Raw genomic sequence first — 15,031 nt, forward strand, 5'->3', positions numbered from 1 at the left:
AACAGACTCTCTTCCCTCTTTTATGGATAAATAATTGAAATCATGGTGAGACTAGTTCATGATTTTACTGTTAGTAAATGACACAGTTGGAACTCAAACTCTGGTGCAGTCTGGCTCTAGAAATAGCCATTCAGGAAGCCTTAAGTTCTTGAGAATAAAAGAAGCTTGGCAGTATATGTAGCATTTTGTGGCAGTAGGCATTTCTGCCAGATAATCTAACTTTGCTTGGTCTGTAAAGAAGAAATAGATAAGAGTAAAACCATATTTGCATGCATCTACCATTTAGTAACTATACTTAATAAACTACTGTTATGCAGATGATTTTAATAACTGGTTGGGATCCATGTTATTAACCTCTTCTCTAAGTTGAGAAAATTGAAGCTTCAGAAGCTAGGCACCTAGAAAGGATATATGATTCACCTAGAAAGGATATATATGGAAATGTGAACAAATAGTCTTCATTCCACTGCATTATGCGGAGTTTTCTGTACCAAGAGCAAGAGTTTTGGTATCAGATAGATATGTGGTCAAATATCAGTTCCTTTAATTACTGGCTTAGATAAATTGTTACTTTTTTAAACCTCAATTCGCCAGAGATTAAGAACCTCCAAGCAGAGATTAAGATTCTGCTAATTGTAAGGTTAAGTGTAAATATTATATAAAACTTACCTAGTATAGATCTGACACACAGCAGACACTTAAGAAAAGGTAGGCAAATCCAGCTTTGGTCTATAATTTCAATGGGATCCTAAAGTGGATGGTTATTATAGTTACCCACAAAGCTTTTACATATCCAATCTCCATACCCCCAAAATTAATTCAACAGGAGGCCCTGAGAATATATGTCTTAAAAAAAACTTGGGGCACCTGGGTGGCTCAGTCAGTTGAGTGTCGGACTTTGGCTCAGGTCATGATCTTGGGGTTCATGGGTTTGAGCCCTGTGTTGGACTCTGTGCTGACAGCTTGGGGCCTGGAGCCTGCTTTGGATTCTGGGTCTCCCTCTCTGCTTCTCTTCTGCTTGTGCTCTCCCTCTCTCTCAAAAATAAATAAAGAATAAAAAAAAGACTTCCATCAACTCTGTTGAGCAAATATACAGTCTGATGGGTCATATCTTAAAAAAAAAAGCATAAATAAAATTCTACCTACAGAAGGACACATTGTTGATAGGCCAGTTTGGGAACTTGAGCTCTAAGACAAAGTGGATTTATTTTACGTATTTTTGGTAGGTAATCTTAAACAAATAAATTGAGAGCTGATAGACACATGACCCAAATCTTCAAGTGACATAAAATTTTTTTTAAAAACTCCCATTTTGATCAGGTATCTTGATCTACTAATCAGGTATTTAATGTTAACATTAACTAACAGGCAGCTTAAACTAATCTTACTCTATACTAAAGATCCATAGATTGGCATTTCTGAATATGAGATATTCTTGACTCCACTAAGGTCTGTATTAGTTTCCTGTGGCTGCTGTAACAAATTACAAGAAAAAAAAAAACCCTGCTTTTCAGTTTCTTCCTCAATTTATCTCTCTTCTCACATTTTACTATGAACAGAAACACCAGGCCACACTGTCAACACTTGGCCTTGGAATTTTCTTTAGCTAAATGTCCAAGTTCATGACTTGCACATTCTCCTTTCCACACAGCTGCAGGACACAATTTAGCCAGGTTTCTGCCACTATCTTGCAAAGATCATCTTCTCTCCAATTCATACTAATGTGTTCTGCATTTCCTTCTGAACTCTCATGAGACACTTAGAATGGTCATATTTTTACCAACAGTCTGTTTCAGACAATATATGTATCCTTAAAGCATTTTTAATGTTTATTTATTTTTGAGAGAGAAGGAGAGAGATAGACAGAGTGTGAGCATGTGAGGAATAGAGAGAGAGGGAGACACAGAATCTGAAGCAGACTCCAGACTCTGAGCTGTCATCACAGAGCCTGACATGGGGCTCAAATCCACAAACCAAGATCATGACCTGAGTTGAAGTTGGACTCTCAATCAACTGAGCCACCCAAGTGCCCCAAAAATATGTGTTCTTAAAGAAGACAGAAACTTTCTTTTCTGTGCTCCTCACTTCCTCCTAAGCCCTCACCTGCAGCATCTCTTACTTCTGTGCTTCTGCCAACAGTTTTGTTCAAGGCAAATGGGTAACACTTCACATTTTTTGGTATTTGTTATAGCAGCAAGCCACTTTAAAAACTTTTTTTTAATGTTTATTTATTTTTGAGAGGAGACAGAGTGTGAACAGGGGAGGTGCAGAGAGAAGGAGACAGAGAATCCAAAGCAGGCTCATGGCTCTGAGCTATCAGCACAGAACCCTATGCGGGGCTTGAACCCATGATCCCTGAGATCACGACCTGAGCCAAAGTTGGGCTCTCAACCAACTGAACCAACCAGGTGTCCCACCAAGCCACTTTTTGATACCAAAATCTATCTTAGTTTCCTGTGGCTGCTCATGATGAACTTTCAGGCTTCAAATAACAGAAACATCTTGTTTTGCAGGTTTGGAGGTCATAGCATTAATATTTGATTTTATTTCATATCTTCTGCATCCAGAGTTCCCTGCTTACTACAGTGTTACAAGCTTCTAGCATGGGTGCACATAATTAATATTTGATAAATACATATCAAGTGGTTGGATGGGAGAAATGGAGATGGAATGGAGCTCAAATAAAGAGATTAATGGTGGAAGAAGAGATATTTTTCTTTGAGACAGGAAGAAAAAATGTGGACATATACAGATGAGTTTATGCACATAGGATGAGAAGCTGAAAAAATTTGTAGCCCATGTTGAAGGAAGGGTTATTTGTTCATGTAATAGGGTAGGGGCTTGAGGAGAATAGGGAAAATTCAGACACTATGAATAATGACAAGGAGTACTGGCCAACTACACATATAACCATTTCTGAGGAGCACTGAGTACATTCCTGAATTTGGAGATCTCAAAACTTTTGTCAAAATACCGGTGTGATATGCTTCACCAGTGTCTGTCAGCCTGGGGAAGGATAAGTTAAAAGCAAATTGCTAAATTAATCCAAGTCTAGAGGTCATCAGAGAAAATGAGGTAGAAAGAAAAGTCATAGAGGATTTTGAGGATACTGGTATGAAATGGATAAAGGTGCCATCGTAGGCTCTAGGCTGGGAGAGAGGAAGTAAAGTAAGAGGAGTTCAATAGCCTGAATGAATGGAAGTCTACAGAAGACATCGGTGACTTCCTATGATTTCCTCATCTCTAATTTTGTAATGTAAGTAGATATAAAATGCATTTCACACTTAAATATTCCTTATAACATTGGGTACTAAGAAAGATAAACCAATTCTAAAAGGAAGGGTCAGCTGCACAAGTTCTGCTTGAGCTGTCTGAACCAACAAGCCTCCAATGTGAAATCCTGAGAGTTTCTTTATTTTTAAAATTGGGTTGACACTAGAAAATCTAGTTACAAATAAGAGTACATCAAGTTAAACAAGCAGGTCAATGCAGATGAATTTTCTTATATAATAAATCAGTAGATTTTAAAAAAAATCTCTTTTAGAAGGAAGTTCTAAGAACTGTCATAATGTTAGACAGTTTGAAATTGGTGGTAGAAATAGCTCTCAGAGATTTGGAAGATTTGGGGAAATCTCCTCCACTCACCAAATATCTGAGCTTCCATTCTGCCTATCCTGTCATGGTGCCTTAGTTTCACCATTAGGAATCCATATGCATCGGTGCCCAAGGATTCCATTAGATGTCAGTCTCCCAAGAAATAAGTAGTACCTGTGCCAATTATTGGCAGATATATATTTCTTGTTTTTTTTAATGTTTATTTTTGAGAGAGAGAGAGAGACAGAGAAAGACAGTGTGCAAAAAGGGGAGGGGCAAAGGGAGAGGGAGACACAGAATCCAAAGCAGACATCAGGATCTGAGCTGTCATCATTGAGCCCAAAGTGGAGCTCAAACCCATGAACCATGAGATCATGACCTGAGCTGAAGTCAGATGCTTAACCAACTGAGCCACACAGACATCCCAACAGATTTATATGTCAGATGCCTGTCAGGATTCTATTGAAAGACGATAATATTGTACAGGCCGTACTGGTGCCTGGGAAAAGGGGCAGCATTAAAGGACGGGGAAGAGGGTACAGACAGGGGTGAGAGAGGTCTGAAATACAAAGTTGCAGAGTGTGCCTTGCTTTGGGTGACTGAGATGTCAGGGAAGTCTAACATTTATAGGTACCTTAGCAGGTTAAACGTGTTTCCAGTGTCCAGAAATACCAGCTGGCTAGGAAGACTTTCCACATGAAGTCTTGCACCCTTTCTTACATACAGACAATCATCTCGTTTCTGCAGGCTGTAGAAACTATTTCAAAATAGACCCAACTAAAACACATTTCCCTTCTTCAAATTTGCCTGTTGGAAACCTTGCTTTCTGCTGTATTGAGGGGAGGGGTTGAAGCCCAAGTAAAGTCTCATTTAAATAAATGCAAGATATTTCTGGGTTGGTAATCTTTTTCGAGGTTTATTCTGTATGCACATCCATTACACAAGTTAGGTGTTTAGAGTCCACAGACCACACTGTACCTAAAAATTAACCCAATCTGTATTGCTTGCGAGAAGCCTAGACTCACATTACGGCAGCCAATCCAAGTACTAAGAACAAATGGAAATTACCATCCTGTTACTGCTTTCTGGACTTTCTAGACTGAAGAAAGAGGACGAGGAATTGAGTTTTGATTCCTTTCTGACACTTATTGACTGCATGACCCTGAGTCAGTTGTGTAACTACACGGAACTTCAGTTTCTCCACTTTTAGGGTAAAGATCACAGTGCCTTCATCACAGAATATCTGTGAAGATTTGATGTGATCATGGATATAAAAACACCGTGTAAGTTCCATAGTAAAAACCCGTGTGAGGACCTGTGATTACCCACAATGCAAACTCACTCATTTTGACTGGGTATTTTGACCTTGTCTCTGGCAAACCTTTAATTCAGCTTTATCAAGGGCTCATCGTTTACCAAGAGACTCAGAAAGTGATGCATTTTGCCTTCTTGGCTGGTAGTGCTGAATGCTCAGCCACTCAACTGATTCGAATGTAGTCTCTTCAATAAAGAAGGTTTCAAATCATAAGATTGGGGGGATGATAACATTCTCTCTCATTTTTATGAATTTTTCATTTTATCCTAAAACCATCAAAATGTAGCATGTGGGTCAAGTCTCAGTCTTCTCAGGTTTGAACAGAAGGTCGAGGGGAATATTTCTCAACTTGGATTTGCAATTCAACTAGTGCCTGGAGGTGGGCCTTCAGGGGCTTTCACTCCCCAAGCTCTGCTATCTTCGGGAGGATCAGAAGGAGAACTGGGCATTCAGCTGAGGGGCTCTGTCCAGTATTATATTCTTTTCTATGAGAACTTAGATATCGGGGCTTCTTTTCCTCTCCCTGACAACAGGGCATAGTTACATAAAAAGTTTACTTTTATGTTGTGTTCTTTCTGGGGTAGGCTACCTTGACATTCAGTCAGAATTGCCCAACTAATTTATAAGATTTTAGTCATCCTCATCATCTCTACCCCCAAGGCCTTAGCCAGCTGAGACTGTGGTTCCTGAGGTAACCATATATCCGTCAAAGCTTCTGGACTCAGGATCCACATTCACCACTTTAACAATAGTCTATTTTGAGCAGGCAGCTGTCGGAGTGAGACTGGGATGAAAGGGGGAAGAACAGGGTGGTGTAATGTGGCAGAAATAGTTCTGGGTGGAGGTCAGGGCACCTCAGGGTAGTTAGCTCTGTCTCTCCTACAGTGTATGACCTTGAGCAAGTCACTTCACTTCTCAGACGTCTCTGTTACATAAGGGACTAGATTACATGGACCTCAAAGCTTCATCCAAGACTAACATTCTGTGATTCTCTAGGCTCCTCTATCACTGAAAAGTGCTTCCTCCTGGGTCCTGAAACCCTTGAGAAAGGGGAAATTAAATTGTTATTTCCATGGCTGTAACCCTACATTTCCTACATTTTCTCACTGGCCTTTAGAAGAACCTTAACAAGATCCTGAGTGATCTGGATTTGGCTGATGTTTCATGGTCTCATTTCCACTGTCCTCTCCCACCCCATGTCAGATTTCCCTCAATTTCTTAATGGATTATTTTCTTTTTATCCTTTTTCCTTTCTTCTCCAACTCCCTACTCCATCAGGTCACAATTCAAACACCTCTGTCCTATCTCAGGCGGGGTTTCGCCTCTCCATTCCTTACTCTAGGAGCAGCCTGTGGTCCCACATACATTTTGCTTGGAGGCAGGGGCTGCATTCAGAGGTCAGATCACATAGCAGAAGCCCATGGCTATTTGGTCACTGCTGAGCTGTGGTTTCTGGCAGTGACGGACTCCTCTTTGCTTAGTGCTGTGTAGAACATAATTTCCTATAAATTCTCTCTCTGAAGAGGTACTTGACATGCAAAACTAATTCCTTTCCTACACCTCTGACCCATTTGTAAGGAAGAGAAATAGAGATATCTTAATTTCTGTCAAAATTATATGATTATAAGGAAGCAAAAGAAGGAGGAGCTGTATCTTTATGGAACAACAACTAGAATTAGATGTCAGGAAATTTTCTTTTGAACATCAGCTCGGCTATTGACTTGCAGGGACAGCAGAGAGGTCATTTTTTCTTTTCAAGCCTTGGCTTAATTTTTCTCATCTGTAAATCATACGAGAGGAAGTATATCTTTCATAGTGTTGCTGTGAGGATGGGAATAAAAGCATGTGCGCGTGCGCACACACACACATCATTGCCTAGAACATAAATAAGCACTTTTTTGGTGTGGCCCAGCAAGTGAGAATCCCCTTATTCAGACAGCCTTGGCCAACACAAGAGACGTAGGGGTGACGATGGTCACTCTGAGGGAGAGAACCCGTCTGGTGTGGTAGGATCATGCTGAGGAGGAAGAATCAGAGCACTAATATTTGGGTCCCCACGCTGCTACATGTGACCTGTGGACCCTTGGCCAAATTACCTTTCCTTGTGGTTTTTTCCCCTCATCTGTTAAGAAGATGTAACACTTTATCAGTCTGGCCCCAACTATAATGAGGATCAAGTGAGATGGTGCATCTGAGGGATGGACGGTCCCAGCTGCCTGGCGCAGGGAGCCCGGCTTCTGATGGAAATGGGGCTGCCACCAGGGAATTATTGCCGCCATCTGGGACCCCAGCTGCCTCTTCCGGCTCCAGTGTCTCTACAGGCAGAGCTGGGACCGTCCATGTGTGTGAAAGCACATGCCTTGGAGAACGATTTTAAGGATCAGATGAGAGGAGGCATGTCAGAAAGGCCCTCGGAGATATGAAGTTTGTCCATACCGCTCCTTCTCACCTGTGTCCACATAAAATTTTAGAAGTGGAGCCGATTTAGGAGATAATTTCATTTGGAATAATAGAGATTTTTTTTAAACATAGAGGGGACTCTGCAAAGTTTCCTTCATTTTGAGAGCAAGCCATAAAATAGAGCTTCTAAACACTGTTATTTCCCCCAATTTTCTGACCCTTGAGCAAACGTTTCTTTCTTGAGAGGCTCTGCTCTGAATGGATCTCCCAGAACAGCCCAACAGGTAGTTATTTTCTGAGACAAGAGTACCCAGGGCAGTATTGCATCAGGAGTTTGGAAAAATTAGGTTATATTAGTCACGTGGATTCGATGTGTAAAACAGACGTGTAAACAGGTTTGGATTCCTGCATTTACTAATTACTGTCTCCCAGAAATATTTCAAGGTCTCTGGCAGTGTTTGAGAGAAAAAGTCACCCATCTCCTGCAACAGTTTTCTCCGTGTTACATTAATTAGGCGTGGTTTAGCTGTTGCCTTCTCTCTGAGCTAGTAGCAGAAAGGTGTTTTAGGTCCTCTGCTCCGCTTTCCCCTTCTTACTCTCAGATGATGGAGAGGGAGTGATAAAGACAAGTACAGAAAGGCTTTGTGTCATATTTTGGCCACATTTAACCTTTGTCATGCTATGGTCTAGTCTGTACCTTTTCAACAAATTTTGCTTTTTATTTCTTGCTCTCCGAGTGAAATTGCACGCTTTGCTCTAACACATATAAACTTGCAGATGTACACTAATCAGCATGTACACACACACACACACACACACACACACACAACTTCCAAAGCACCAGTAATAACCCTTTTAAATCACCCTGCCAGATTTTTCTCTCTCTCTCCTGTTTCATTTCCCAGAGAGATCCTACAGCATCTCCAGTCAATTCCAGATAATATTCCCCAATCCCTTTAGTCACAAGAGCGATCTCATTTCATCAATTAAAATATCTATCCCATGTAAAAATAGAGAATTTGAACTTCATTTAACTTATAAGTTTTTGTTTTCTCCCAGCCTGATAAACTTGTAGGAGCCAGAACTTCGGAAAGATGTGCAGTCAGTTTATTCTTCTCCCTCCTGATCATTTCTCCTCCTCCAGTTACTTATTAGCTATGGTTTTTGACCTCAGTAGGATTGAGAGGGGAGGAAGGGGTGGAAATTAGGGCTCTAGAAAGGGTTTTCTTTCCCCTCAGTAATTTAGACTGGTTTGTGGCAAATGCATGGTGCTATCCTTTGCTTTTCGTATGTGCCAAAAGAAAACTCTCCATAGCTGTGTGGGAAGGCATCAAAGTGTTGGTTGACAAGCCCAGGACTGGGCTAAGAGAGTAAAGACTGGTTTAATTGCTTTAGAGAGGGGCTTGCCAGAATTCTGTAGGAAAAGCAAAGCATTAAATTAAGCAATCGAGTAACCTCATGACAACAGCAATGGTAGAACAGCATGCTGTAATTCTTATTGTACTTTAAAAACTAAATGTTGGCAGCAAAAATCTGTTTGAGTCATTTTCCTCTAAAACAGATTCCGGAAGTGCACTCTGAAAATAAGTTCATTTTTTGGACTTTCATCTTAACTATATAGCTGCAGTACAGAAGACAGACTTCTCTCTGTAGAATGGTGCTGCATTTTCCATAGATAGGGCCACATTTTAGCAAAATCTGTGTGTATTGATTATTTCTGACTGAAACAAACTTCAGTAACTAAGAGCAAGAACTGTAAAGATTAGATTTTATAAAGAAAAAATCAAATGTGGAATTTTAAAATGACTATCAAAAATCTTCATTTGAAGCATATTTTACAGGCAAAACTTCTAAGCAAAAAAATGTAATTATACTTTACTTATTGACATAAAGCATCACTGTAAATAAAATAAGGAGATTTCTTTCCTCCCTTGAAAGTCAAGATATTGAAATGAAAAACCAAACAATAAAACCATGAACTAAAGAATAGGCAGGAATCAATCAATAGATCATAGTGTTAGAACAGGATGTATTTACCTTACACCAGAGACTAACAGAGTCTATATATTCAAAATGAAAAATTAGGAAGTCATTGTTAATTTGTAAAAAGACTTCTTGTGTGTTGCATCTGGATAGCTACCTCTTATTTGTGGTTTTAAAATAGTATCAATATTCAAAAATAATTTCTGAGAAACATATCTTTTAAAACCATGTTGCTCATTCCTAAGGGGGTAGAAAATAAAGGAAAAGACAGAGTTTCCTTTAGAAGCTTCTCCTTTCACTGAGAGGCAAAACAGATTCCCGTTTTCTAGGGAAGAAAGAGCACACAGCAAGGAGTGTTTGGGTAACCAACCGTGAGCGCATGAACTCATTGGAATTTAGAAGTTAGAGTTGATTCATGGTTTAGGAGGAGATAAGCTACAGTTGGATTTGGAGCAGTGTCAAACTAGGGTGTGTGGAAGAAAAGGGTGAGGACTCAGCCAGGTAAGGATGGTGGGGGCCTGGGGGAATAGCACCAGTGAAGAGGACCATCAGGGATGGCACTGAGTATGACAGGGAAGAAAGAGGACTGAGATACTTAATGCTAAAGGCCCACAGTAGAGAGAATGTCACATGCAGAAAGCCACAGCCACACTGCAAGGGACAGAGACTTGGGCGGAACTGAAAAGGAGAGTGAGAATAATGCTGACCACGGACAGGAGTCCTTGTGCTTTTGGAGAAGGCCACGACTGCATCTCAACAGCTTAGAAATGGTTCTCTGGGACTCAGGAGAAAAGGAGGGCAGAGCAGTTTTGGAGAAGAGAGTTCGATTTTGGAACTAGAGCAGATAAAAGTGCCTTGGGCATCCTGTCTGTCTCCTGTCTTTCTTAGTGCCAATGTCATCCCTCCTAGCATATCAATTAAATCATCTTCAAGAAGGTATTAGTAAATTAGTAAATTACATACTAGTAAATCTATGGTTTTTATCCTTTTCTCTTGGCTCAGTGTGTATTCAGTAGGCAGTTATGATATGCCAGTCACTGTGTTAATCATTCTCTAGTGGTGGATTTTTAGAAATGTAAAGAACAGTGAGGGGGATATCCCCAAGAATTCTTAAAATTGAAGGGTATCAGTGGGCTGCTAATGTGTAGCTAATTTTAAGGCAAGCCCTCCTGGCTCCCTCTGTTTTTATAGATCTCTCTGTCTCTCTCTGTCTCTGTCTCTGTCTCTGTCTCTGTCTCTCTCTCTCTCTCTCTCTCACACACACACACACACACACACACACACCCACACACATACTTTCTTACGATATGCTACAACAATTTCCCCCTTACACTGACTTTGAAAATGTATTATCTTCAAAACTCTTGTTGTGTGCATTCTTGTAAATCATTTCCTAAACTTTTTGAGCAAGGCTGAAAATAAATAAATTCAACGTCAGAAAATTATGAATCATGCCAACCTGATGAACCAACTGTTTTTTCATTTGTATTTTCTTCCAACTTTATCCATATGAATACATAATTTGCACATATTTATGGTCAGAGTGTTTGGGTAAAAGAAAAGAAAAATAACGTATCCTCTTTCAAGGAAGAGTGGCACACGAGGGCTGTAAATAGTGCAGTGGGCCCTCTACCTAGGATCCCTGGTGGCTACACTGTCACCTCCATCCTGTTGGCATAGAGCACAGGGGAGGCAGCTTGCCGAGAGTGCCTATGTTTAGCCAAGGTGGGTTGTGTGATAAGAGGGAGGGGCCTGGCCACATTCCGTCTGACTCATCCTATCAAGCGTATGTGTCAGTTCCTCCTCAGTCAGGACAGCCTGCTTCAGAAGACAGAGCCTGACAGTGACGTTTCCACAAACCTCATCTTGCACAGACCAATTTTCAGAAGCTACTGAGTGCTGGGCACCACCGAGCTTTCAATAAATCACATGGCTGATAACATCATTATTACTTGCTCTTGGCTCTCACACAATTGCCCTTTCTCTGGTTTGGAACTGTGGTTCATGCTCCTGGACGCTCTTCCCCAGGCTCCATAGCAGTCTGCCAGACCATGGTAGGGATGTGAAAATAAAGCCGCTTTGCCTACTACTTCATTCTCTGGCATTTCGTGTTCAAAGCTGGCAAATTTATGTGTGCATACATAAAATATATGTGTGATATGTGATATGCAGGATTTCAGATCAGAGCTGGTTCAACATAATTTTTAGGATCCTTTTGGGGGGGTGTAATCAGCAGGAGATAAGCGATAAAGAGCACAGCATAGTTTTGAGGATGGATTTTAATAACTTCTTTACATTTACTGCTCTCTGACCACAGACTATATAATTTCCCAGGGCCTCATTTTTATCATCTTTAGTTTGGGCATATTTGTGCTCTCCTCCAGGTTGTGAGCCTCACCAGGGTGCGGGGCCTGAGGGGCACAGTGCTTTGTCTAAGCAGGCATTGGTGCCTGGCTGAGAGCTACCTGCCAACGGCTTAGAGAGCTCATGATGGCTTCTGTTAGCTGAAGAGGCCCCTTTTACTAACGTGATAGGCGCATTTCTATCTGCCTTCCTCCTAGCAGCAACACTGACTGTCTAAATGATAAACAAGAGTTTTCCACAGAGACCAAACAAGGCCACTGTTTACATACCACTGGTGCTAAGTCTGAATCTTGATATTCCCTAATTCCAACTTCTAGGCAAACATTGTTTGGCTCAGGAATTGAATATCCAGGCATTCATGGAACTGTATAATCAATTAATGGATAAGGAACATATGCCTTCAAAGTACCTTTGTTTATGAATGGGCCCAAAAGAACCAGGCACCAAAATGCATTGCTGAGATATTTGTGATTGATCCACCTCCGGGTGATGTAGTTACAGGAATTTAATTCATTGAAGAGTTGGTTTGTGAACTCTCACTAGGAAGCTCTGGAGCTATGTTAGCCTGGGAAAGTGATATAATTTCTGAGTGTCCTCCTCTGTTACTTTGAACCCATAACAACTGCTGGCACCTTTCTGCTTCACCTTTTATGAAGTTCATGTGATGTCTATGCAGGCTCTTTGTAAATGGTGAAATTCTAAACATATAAGTAGTTATTAATATGCTCTTGTACATCCTGCTGGTGTTGTAAGTTATTGAGTGATTGATTTTTTCCATTATCATTGTTCCTGTATAAATGAACTCCCGAAATGTCTATCATTCCACCTACAAAAGATAATAAATTTTAAGGAGTAAAGTCATTTCTTTACTTGCTGGTGATCATTAGTTATGATTAGGCAAAATTCTGCCAGTTAAGACACAATTTTAGGAGGCCTAGAAAGCACCTTCTCTATGCTCATTTCCCAAATACATCCCCAACAAGCTTGCTAATAATGTATGAATTCTGAAATTGGGAATTCACTTGTCATCATCTTAATGGAATTGCATTTTAAGCTCTATCATTCGTATATACCTTATTAGGAATTAAGTTCATCTAATATGTTTAAGAGGTTTTCAGTAGCAGGAAGGAATGGAACATGAGCTAATAGAGGTGGGAGCTGAAGTCTCAGAGAAGTTCCGTGTAGAGAGAGGACAAAGTGGTATGCTATATCAGAATTATTCTCTATGTGGATATAGACTATTTGGACTGTGTCTAATGATTAATATTGCCTTATTTATTTATTTATTTTAAAATTAATGTTTTTATTCATTTTTTGAGAGACAGAGAGAGACTGTGATTGGGGGAAGGGCAGAAAGAGAGGGAGACACAGAATCCGAAGCAGGCTCCAGGCTTGAGCTGTCAGCACAGAGCCCGACAGGGGGCTCAAACCCATGAACCGAGGGATCATGACCTGAGCCCAAGTCTGCGGCTTAACTAACTGAGCCACCCAGGCACCCCTGATTAATGTGGCTTTGATTCTCTAAGTGACCAAGACTCATGCAAAATCAGCTAGAAATATAGATTCTCTACATAAGAGCCAAAACACTTTGGGTTGAGGAAAGAGAAGAGAAATGGATCTTACCCAGCAGGTCTTGTGTCTTCAATGGCTCTGTCCACTGGGATCAAATCACTGAGGTAGACATTAAAGTTTCCTTCTTTCCATCTTCTTTCTGCCTCCTTTTCCTTGCCACGGGGGACGACTACAGGACGGCCAAATTGGCCTGGAGCTTTGGGGTTCCTTGGAGAAAGCGTCAGGTCAATTCTCAACACATGGTGCATTCCATATTTCTGTATATGATTTTTCTTGAGTTCTGCAGGTTGGGCCTTGGTAGTCAAGTTGATTCTTGCTGGCTCTAGCCCCTCAGCTAAGGATTGATGGTTTTGAGATACTGTTGCTCTCTGTAGAGCAAGTGGAGAGAAAGATGCCTCACTTCTATTCCTGGAAATGTGTTTCCCTTGGCTTTCACCCAATACAATAGGGAGTACAGTTTTGTTTTTAGGATTGGGGGCCTCTTTGGAGTCAGTCTTTAGCTCCTCCTCCTTGGTTATAATCACAACGTGGCTTTCAGAGAAATTGAATTTCTTCCCACCAGCCACTTTGGCTCCATCGTCCTTTGGCAAACCCTCCAACTGTGTTTCATTAATATATTGCTTCTTTGAGCGATTTGAATTGGCAACCAACTTGGAAAAGGGAAGGTTCTTATTGGCTTTGTGTTTATTTGAGTCTCTTTCTTTGCTCTGAGTCTCAGTTTTATTTAAGGCTATGGCTTCCTTGGGTTTTGGCACCAGTGGGCCGGCGGGGTGTGCCCTCTCATTTGCTACCGCCTGTGATTGTGGCTTTGACCTGTCAGTATTAGGGCTGATGGTCACATTTAGGTTTCTCTTGACTGCTTGTTTTGATGTGTCACTGCTGAGACTATGACTCTTCAGGGTCTCCTGGTGTATATCGACAGGTCTTGCATGTACAGATATTTCTGCCAATTGAGTTTCTCTTGCTGCTATGAATGGGGTTTTCTGAGCCCCCTGAGCTCCCACGTGCTTTGCCATGTGGCGAGAGTAGGATTCAGGTTCAAGGTCTTGCTTCTCTGTCTCCTGCTTGGTAAAAGTCCTTGGAAGGGTCTGGAGATACGCGGGGTGCCACAAAGGGGCAACCTTGCCCCTTCCGGGGGCATTCTGCATTTTTCTTTCCCTCTGGGTTTGGTCCACGTCATCCTCAACCTTGAGCATACTCTTCTCAGTTTTTCTAAAGTTCTCTCTGCCCCACAGACCCTTCCCATGTCCCCTCAGAGGGGACTTAATTTCTTTTATGCTGCTGTAAAGGACCTTCATTTGATCTGGCTGAACTCTGAATCCTATCCTCTCCCTCCTGACGATGTCTTCCTTGAGGACCCGAGTGTTGATCTCGCTGAATGACAGGCGGAGAGCTGCCATGTCAAAGAGCAGCCAGATGACAGAAGCTACAAATATAAATGCCAGGACTCGCCCACTTCCTCGGAAAAACTTTCGAATCTTGTTCATGGTGCAAAGGCTTCGCTTGCAGCCTACCCTCCCTTGGAGTCTGCTTACCTTGAGTGGAGAGAGAGCTCAAGTAGCAGCAGCAACAGCAGCAGAGTGGCCACAAAGCACCCCCTCCCCTGAAAACAGCAGGAAACAGCAGTCCAAGGGAGAAGCTCAGCTCCTAGTGCTTGTCAGTCTCTGCCTGCGTGGCATTTCACAGCAGAGCATCTGTGCCTGCTCGGCTGGCCCCGGGCTACACTGTGCTAAACACTGCCCTCAGGTCACCCTGGGAACAGTTGAGTGCAGCCACCAGACAATTCGACATATCACTTGTCTG

The 15,031-nt window shown here is 41.5% G+C and overlaps 1 protein-coding gene across 2 annotated transcripts in view; it reads right to left on the reverse strand.

The window, feature by feature from the left end:
* Window positions 1–14,715, reverse strand: part of GALNT5 (polypeptide N-acetylgalactosaminyltransferase 5) — a 52,320-nt gene extending 37,605 nt beyond the window's left edge. For both annotated transcript variants that reach the window (XM_029934549.1, XM_029934548.1), the window contains exon 1: window positions 13,280–14,715. In XM_029934549.1, the coding sequence (XP_029790409.1) occupies window positions 13,280–14,715 (1,436 nt within the window). The remainder of the gene's footprint in view (window positions 1–13,279) is intronic.
* Between the last annotated feature and the right edge of the window lie 316 nt (window positions 14,716–15,031).

The sequence above is a fragment of the Suricata suricatta genome, chromosome 3 (genome assembly GCF_006229205.1).
Source record: "Suricata suricatta isolate VVHF042 chromosome 3, meerkat_22Aug2017_6uvM2_HiC, whole genome shotgun sequence".
Classification (NCBI taxonomy): domain Eukaryota; kingdom Metazoa; phylum Chordata; class Mammalia; order Carnivora; family Herpestidae; genus Suricata; species Suricata suricatta.